This window comes from Danio rerio, chromosome 9 (assembly GCF_052040795.2).
Source record: "Danio rerio strain M-AB ecotype USA chromosome 9, GRCz13ab, whole genome shotgun sequence".
NCBI lineage: Eukaryota > Metazoa > Chordata > Actinopteri > Cypriniformes > Danionidae > Danio > Danio rerio.
Window position 1 is genome coordinate 50935555 of NC_141029.1, and position 9446 is coordinate 50945000.

At 34.2% G+C, this 9446-nt stretch overlaps 1 protein-coding gene across 7 annotated transcripts in view; it reads left to right on the forward strand.

Moving 5' to 3' along the window:
* Positions 1-424: 424 nt before the first annotated feature.
* Positions 425-9446, forward strand: part of stk39 (serine threonine kinase 39) — a 127355-nt gene continuing 118333 nt past the window's right edge. For all 7 annotated transcript variants that reach the window (XR_015499977.1, XR_015499976.1, XR_015499978.1 and 4 more), the window contains exon 1: positions 425-595. Coding sequence is in view for 1 of the 7 variants with exons in the window: in XM_087268526.1 (XP_087124652.1) it covers positions 427-595 (169 nt within the window). In the remaining 6 variants the exon portion in view is untranslated. The remainder of the gene's footprint in view (positions 596-9446) is intronic.

Consider the following 9446-nt stretch of genomic DNA (forward strand, 5'->3'; position numbering starts at 1 on the left):
GTATTTATTATTTATTTAATTATTATTAATAATATTTTTGTTGTGGTTGTCTCATATGAATAGCAAATATTTTTGTTGTTGTTAAATAATTATAAAACAAAGGCTTTTGAAATAGCTTTGGAAGCCATTTATTTATTTACAATGATGTTAATACCTTCATAGGCAAGGTTTATTAAACATGAACAATATTCCTAATATACGTCATTACTGTATTATTTTGCAATCATGTGTAAACAACAACAAAACAATGAACAGATCAAAACAGACGCTCCTTCGAAGGTCACCCATCAACGTCACCGCGACCTACTGCATATTCATACCTCTACTGAATATTCACGAGCACGCCTGTGGAGACGTCATCGCGCCCGAATGAGTATGCATGAGCTCAGCCCTAGCTGTAGTAGGATTCGCGATGTGTCTCTCCGGATGTGTTCGTCGCAGGCGGTAGTGAATGTGATCCAGCAGCGGAGCGACCCTCACGGCAGACCCATGGCGGAGCACAGCGACTCCCCGGCGGCCCTCCAGTCCCCGCAACCCGCGCCCACCACCGGCTGGCCCATCGTCAAGGAGGCGTACGAGCTCCAGGAGGTGATCGGTGGGTACTTACTGATGGATTTGAAGCCCGTTAGTGGCTGCAGTTTGCTGCTTTGGATTTGGGCCTACCGGCTTTTTTTGCCCATATGTGCAGTAATGCAATGCGGATGTGACAAGTGCTGCACAGTGTGTCATTGAGGTAAAGTTGCTTTTGTATTTGCGCATTCGCTCATTTTTGAGCAGTGACAACTTGTGACAAGGTCCCTGTATTGTTTACCGTGCTACTTTGTATTTTAGGTCTGAAATTGAACATTAGCACTGTTTAATTGGCTGTGAACAGTGTTGTGTTTTGATTGTCATTGGCTGCTAATATGATTTCACTATTTACAATTTGCAAAGCATACTTTTATGAAATCATATTATTAAGGAGAAACCCTGAATGTGTGTAAGTAAAGCCAACTTTATCTCACTTAAACCTAAAAATTACTGCAAAATTGTTGCAAATGGTTTTTATGTTTAAGTTAAACAAACAAATAACATTTAGCAATGCTCAACTTAATTTGTTTGTTCAAATTCAGCCCCAATTAATTTACATCCCATTAACTTAACTAAAAAAAAGGTAAATCCACAAAACCATCTTTGAATCAGTTTTTTTCAGTCTGAAATTGAGCATTAGCACTATTTAATTGAATGTGAACATTGTTGTGCTTTGATAATCACTGGCTGCTAATATGATTTTCATATTTAATATTTCCAAAGCATACTTTTAAAAAAATTAGCTATATTGTTAAGGAGAAACCCTGTGTGAATGTAAACCCAACTTTACCTCGATTGTTGTTTCAGGCTTTGTGAACTGTGACAAGAAGTAACACGAACATATCAAGCTTTTATTTATACGTATTAATTATTTTATATCTGTGGTTCTAAATTGAGCTTATCAGAAACCTCTTAGTAATACTTAAGGAACTAGATATTTATATTGACACCACTGAGAAGAGTACAAGAAGATGTGAAAATATGTGTCTTTTTGATACATTTAAGTTATTGTCATTTAACAAGGCCTTAAATTATTTACACAGTTTTTTATCTATCTATCTATCTATCTATCTATCTATCTATCTATCTATCTATCTATCTATCTATCTATCTATCTATCTATCTATCTGTCTATCTGTCTGTCTGTCTGTCTGTCTAAAATTGTTTAAATGTATTAAATTATAATAAAAATAAAAATAGCATATTATTTTAGTTAATGTTTATCTAACTGTCTGTCCGTCTGTCTAAAATTATTAAATTGTATTATTAAATTATTATTAAAAAATAAAAATAGCACGTTATAGTTAATGTATATCTGTCTGTCTGTCTAAAATTATTAAAATGTATTAAAGTATTATTAATTTTTTGCATATTATTTTAGTTAACATCTATCTATCTATCTATCTATCTATCTATCTATCTATCTATCTATCTATCTATCTATCTATCTATCTGTCTATCTGTCTGTCTGTCTGTCTGTCTGTCTGTCTAAAATTGTTTAAATGTATTAAATTATAATAAAAATAAAAATAGCATATTATTTTAGTTAATATTTATCTAACTGTCTGTCCGTCTGTCTAAAATTATTAAATTGTATTATTAAATTATTATTAAAAAATAAAAATAGCACTTTATAGTTAATGTATATCTGTCTGTCTGTCTAAAATTATTAAAATGTATTAAAGTATTATTAATTTTTTGCATATTATTTTAGTTAACATCTATCTATCTATCTATCTATCTATCTATCTATCTATCTATCTATCTATCTATCTATCTATCTATCTATCTATCTATCTATCTATCTATCTATCCATCCGTCCATCTGTCTATGAAAAAATATTATTCATTTATTAAATTATAAAATACTGTAAATAATTTTAGTCATTTTCTGTCTATCTATTAAAATATTACTAAAATGTATTAAATTATTGTTAAAAAATAAAATGTGCATATTAATTTAGTTAATGTTTTTTTGTTTATTTATTTATGTTTATAATAACAACATTGGTCCAAATTATGTATTTGCAACATTTTTAAAGATATAAATTGTGTTTTATTATTTATTATTTTTTAATATATATAATTTTGTTATTAAACTTCTTCATGTTAATCTGTCTGCCTGTCTATGAAAAAATATTATAATTTATTAAATTATTATACAAAATGCATATTATTTTTAGTTGACTTTTTTTATATTGACTTCAAAAATGTTATTATCTGCATGCATTTTTAGGCCTGTGATTATATAAGAATTTTAAGCCAGTTTAAAGCATTCACAAGAAATTATAATGTTTGTAACTTTAAAAATAGCTTAAATGTATTTATGTATATGTTAGTTTACATTTTATTATTCAATTTGTGCTCCAGAATAAACTATAAACACTGTTTATTTTATTGTATTATCTCTACTGCATTTACCAATGCTCATGATTGGTTTATTATATTTTTAAGCCCCTTCAAAATCCTCCCAATCGCTTTTAAAGTATTAATTAACTCCCAATCAAGTCATCTGGGCAAATTAAACTCGATATATGTAATAGATAATATTGCAATGTCAGTTTTATGCATGTCAGCCTTCTGATCATATGTTTTGAGGCTGTTTTAGATGTTGCGGTGTGTGTATGTGATGATGCTTTATAACAGCGTGTGTCCACTGAGGTGATGTTTATAGCGGAGGTGTTGTTTATTATGACACATGCAGCCAGGGAAGGTTATTTTCAAGTGCAAGTTAGTTTTAGTGATTTGGAAGTTGATGCAATGCGCATTCGCTATTGACAGTGATAACAGGAGGAGTGATGTTAGATGTTGAGAGTTGTGTTATGAGTGTGCAGTGCTGTGTATGCGTGTATGAGGATGTTTTATCTGCATGCCTTCGCTATGTGTGTGTGAGAGATCCACAGAGGTGTCATTTGCTGCATGCAATGCATTTGTGCTGGTGTCAGCGCGCCCTCTGCTGGCCAAGTGGTGGAGTTGTTTTTCAGTAAAAGAGCACATCGTTTTTATTGCTTGTTTAAAAAGTTTTTTTGTTGTTTATTATAAAACACAACTCACAATCATATAACATTGTAAGATGATGTGACAGTCATACACTGTTAAAAGTGCTGGGTTCAAAAGATTCAAAGTAAATCGGCACACTGCCACTTTAGCTCTCAAAAGAGCTAACTAGTTTTGAGAGCTAAAGTGGCAGTGTGCCGATTTACTTTGAATCTTTTGCTACTTATGTTTGTTTTTTGATCGTGCACCTGCCTTCAAGATTTTTCTAGATGTGCGCACATTTCTGTTTTTTAAAAGTGCTGGGTTCCACACAATTCCTTCATGCTGTCCCAACACAAATGAAGTTAACTTAAACATTTTTAAAAATTAAGTGGATTGAACATAAAACAATTAAGTGGTCCCAAAAACGTAATAATTATGTTGTAATTTTAAATAGACAAGTTACGGCTTTTAATCAAGCAGCAAAAGTCATTTTTGAGTGTACAAAAGCAAGTGATACAGTATGTACACACACACACACACGCACACACACACACAGACAATAAATTATATAAAATTAAAAAGCAGAAAGAGGGTGGATCCATCGTAAATTTAATTTCAAATTGTATCGATAATTTTTTTTTATCCTCTAATGGCAAAAATTAATTAATAGGGTATTGGTAAGTAGGGTTGGGCGATGTCGACCAATTTGGTATCGTACGATGACTAATGTGAAACATCGCGATGGATTGTGATCATGTAAAATGGGGGGGGGGGGAGCGATAGGTGGTTGGAAGCAGTGTTTGACAGAGTGTGTGCGACGTGTCTGAAGAGCGAGGAGGGATCCGGGGGTGAGAAAGGTGCGCGACTTATTTGAGGACCGGGAGGGAGACCCGCGATTTCCGGAAGATTATCACCCGTTTGCGGGCATTTTGAATCCCGAGAGACTCACGAAACTTCTGCGAGACTTGGGATGTCTGGATATCATGTTTAACAACTATAGTGAGATGCGATCTATAGTTAGTATTTATTATATGCATATTTATTTTTAATAAAAACAAGCTTAGATTTGTCAACCTGTCTGGTTTTAGACTATATGGGGCACAGCATGTGTATTTGGATGGCTGTTTTGGCCACACTTGGTTATTATTGTTCATTTATTTGTTTGCTGGAAATTAGAACTGAATTTAGAAATAGTTTTGAAACAAATCTTTGTGCTTAACAAATGAAAGTATGTAGGCTAGTGGATATCTGTGAGTAGCCTACAACACCGTTTCTTTATCTACGAAAGAGAGAAAGAAAAAGTGAAAGTAAAGAGGCTGATTGGAGGAGGCTCGTTCTTTATCCTTGCGCTGCAGATGCTCTGTTTAACTGTTTTCTTGCTAGTGAAGCATTCAGTTTTTCAACGTACAAAGTCTGCCATGTAAATAGCAAATGCGCTATGGCGTGACGCAACTGACTCTTAAAGGGAATGTGAGATGAGATTTGTTTAATGCACGTATGCTCAGAACACACCCATAACTCGTTAAGAGAATAAGCTCAACCCTGTTATACCATGAGCTGGGGCGCAGAGCATATTTTTTCTTCCTTAAAATAGCAAAAGTGGATTCAGACATGGCCTTAATTCTTTTGCGCCATGCGCTTTAGACTTGCCTAGATCATTAAAATTAAGCCCCATGTCTAAAAAATATTTTACGTTTTTTTACTCCAGTATTTCCAATGGTGTTTCTGTGCTAGCCTGCTGATTCTGAAGGACAAAGTGCGTGTAAATGGCTTTTCATCCAACTAAATGAATGCTGAAGTCTATTTAACTGATTATAGTTTAACTACATTACAACATCAATGCTGTTAAAAGAACCAAATAAAACTGAAATAGTCACATTAACCATTCACTGGAAGTATATTAATATGAGAAGAAACACTAGCTCTGCATATATCCTATTCTATTTTTAATAATCACACTTCATAAAAACAGTCTGCAGAAACACTTTGATTGACCTTCTCCCTTTGTACGTGTCAATTTTGATCAGTGCCTAAAAGGGTCTATAGCATTTTATAAAAGAGTTATAAAAGATTATTTATGTGGGTTTTTTTTTTCCTTTTTTTTGACATGCACACTAGGGAATAGACTGCATGATAGTGGCAAAATCTGATACTGTGATCCATTCATTAATCCATCCGTTTATCCGTCATGTCGTCCATCCATCCATCCATCCATCATTTCATACATTTGATTTGATTGATCCATCTGTTCACCCATGTCCCCCATCCAAAGTCACGACAGCAATTTTTTAAAATGTTATTTTAACTTATTTTTTTTATTGCACCTTTATATTTACATTTTAACCTTTAATAACAATCAACCTAAATCTAACCAACAGACGATGCCCATTGTAACAATTTTAAAGAGAGAAGATTTTTAAATTATAAGTAGCTGTAATAAATGAATAAATAATAATAATGAATAAGAAAAATAAATAAATAATAATAATAATTTTATTTAAAGTTAGTTTCAAGTTTTTTCAAAGTTATACAAAGTTTAGCTTAATATTATAGTCTGTTTGATTTATGCAAGTTTAGATAATAAAAAAGTTTAGGGTGGTAATATTGTATTTTTACAGTGTATAAACTAGTGGTGGGCCATTAACGCAAGACTCTTATCGCATGATAAAAAAAAAAATAATGCCGTTAATCTATTCTCAAAGTTGGGTTGAGAGCTGGGTCTATTCTACGCAAGCTATGGTGACTTTCACCTTGATATTTTAGCGCAGATTTATACCTGACCGGGGATCTGTCTGACAAAAAAATTGCCCATCTGAATCAAATCAGCAGGATGCTTGACTTTAACTGCAGCTCGGTAGTTTCACTTTAACTCATGAACATTTCATTCATGCCCCCATGACAAACTGGAGTATTAAACGCAAATAAGGAGTGAGGGCTGGCAAGAGTGTAATAACGCACGCCAAATGGAATGAAAAAAAAACGTCCGCATTTTGCGATGTGTGTATGTGGTCCTTTACTGACAGCCGCGTGTGTGGATCATGTCGGAAAATATGGCAAAAAGTCCTACATGACAGTAATAGTTTGATTGTGGTGTTTACTTTAATAATGCCATTAATATCTGCATACTCCACGTATTAATTGTATTTCTGTTTAGTACAGTTATGACTTTAGTCGGATTAAGGTGATCAAAAAATCGCTGTTTCAAGCTTCTGTAGGCCGACACTTTAAAACTCACGTTTAACTGAATAAACAGTTAGTAAACAAGTACATCTTATTGAACATCATTTATTTTATCACCAATTGTCATAGTAGAACAGTTTCTCAAGCAGTTTGTGATGCATTCTGGAAACAGGAGATGAGCCCCTGGTCTAATGCGCCACCTGGCTTGACAAACCTGTTCTCCAAAACTTATTATAATCCTAATAATAAGATTAAACTGTCACAATTGTCTTTCTCTATTTTTCATTGATTGACATTTCACCTCCTCCTCTGACCTCTGAAGTGTGTTTTAAATAAAGTCGCCCTGTTATTTATGGACCAGTGCATGTGTAGTAAATAAAGACAGAAGTACAGAAGGCCATCTTGTAGCATGTTAAAGCAGTTTGCTATCAGGTCAGATAAGAGCTAGCAATAGCCGTGAGCATGTGTGTAGTTTGTGAGCTGTTTTCGTGTCGACGGGTCCGGTGTGCTTGGTCAGGACCCCTTCTTATCTGTCCGCCGCAGTTGGCAGAGTGTCACACACTCCTGCGGTGTGAATAGCAGCACTGCGCTTGTGTTTGCGCATGTGTGTGCTGTTTACAGTCGCATATGTGATGGTGTGTCATATCACATACACTTAATACACTTCAATGAACATGTACACTAGACATCATCTGCAGTTGAAGTCAGGATTATTAGCCCTGGTGTGAATTTTATTTTCCAAATATTTCCCCTATGATGTTTAACAGAGCAAGGGTTTTTTTCACAGTATTTCCTATAATATAATTATAGGAACTCTGAACAATGTGAGGACAGTTAACTTACACGTGAATTGTTTTGGCTTTTTTGGTTCGTTTAGAAACTTTACAATGTGCAAGCGAACCGCACCATAACAAATAGCAAACTTTGAAACAATTTTAATCCCTGTTTCGGAACAAATGAATCGATTCACAGGTGTGAAAGCACCCTTAAGGCAGAAAATATGACCTTACAAACTATAAATAAAATGATATGAACATTTTAATATTTTTACATCACAATAATTTTAGTGAAATTAATTTGAAAACTGAATAAATATAAATTTACACACATTTACACAAGTAAATAAATAGACTAAATGATGGGCTAAAAATTCGCAGATTTCCACACGTGCAGATTCCGTTTGGGATTACTAATAGTTACTAGTTAATTTGTTAAAATTATTAGTAACTAATAAAGAACCCGAATATAGGGATAAACATTTTTTTTATAACTGCAATCACTAATAACAATGCTGAAAATGTTTCATGCTTATTTAATTTAGTAAACGCACAAAAAGGTACTGGATACTGGAATTCAACAGAGGATCGCTCGAATGTCAGCTTATAGACAAACCAGCTGATCGGCGTGGCTTTGAAATGCTCCAGTGTCTGTGGTTACACTCAGTAAACAGTTTGGCGAACTGATGACCTTCACGGCCAATCCCAGTCATTTCTGTTGAGCACGTAAACACAATGGCAAATCAGTGTTGTTTAAGAATGTGCTCAACAGCCAAAATGTTAGCAGGAAATGGACATTTTTAAAACTTTAGTATCGATTGGTACCAAATTCCAGTATCGTGACAACCCTAAAATGAAGTTGAGGGTATTATTCAGAAGGCGGAGACCGTCAGAATAGGTATAATCCTTTTTTTTAAAGATTTTTTTTTAATATTTTCAAGACAAAATATTCATAAATACACATAAAAACAATCGTTTTTTTGTAAATAACTTAATGTAATTTGTGTTAGGGGTGACACGGTGGCTCACCGAAGGTCGCTGGTTTGAGCCTCGGCTGGGTCAGTTAGCATTTCAGTGTGGAGTTTGCATGTTTTACCCGAGTTTGCGGGGGTTTCCTCCAGGTGTTCCGGAATCCTATAGGTGAATTGGGTAATGAATCCGCCAACTTATACAGCACATTTTTACGCAGCGGATGCCCTTTTAGCTGCAACCCATCTCTGGGAAACATCCACACACACACATTCACACACACACTCATACACTACGGACAATTTAGCCTACCCAATTCACCTGTACCACATGTCTTTGGACTGTGGGGGAAACCGGAGTACCTGAAGGAAACCCACGCGAATGCAGGGAGAACATGCAAACTCCACACAGAAACGGCAACTGAGCCGAGGATCGCACCACCTACCCAGCGACCTTCTTGCTGTGAGGCGACAGCACTACCTACTGCGCTCCAAAAACAGTTTACATATTTTTTTCAGTTTACATATTAAAACTGTTTTACATATTGAAAACAGTTTACATATATATATATATACACACATACACACACATACACACATGCACACACACACTAGAAAAAAAAGATTTAGAATAACAGTAAAAATAAATATATATGAATTGTAAAAATACCAGTTTTTTTTTTTTTTTTTTTTTACTGGTTGTTTAAAGTAAATACAAATAAATTGCTGATATATATGCACAAACCCCTTACATAAACATATTTTGGCATATTTTGTCCTGCTCTGTTTTATGTATTGATTAGTGGCCTTCCGATGTGTTTTTTCCAATGTTTAGAGAGAGTAGTGTCAGACATCCTATATAGTATGGAGCCAGATCAGTCTCAAAAATAATATGTTTGCAAAAACAAAACAGCACAATTCATATTTACAAAATCCAAGTCGTAAATTCAAAACTAAATTTGTGAAATCACAA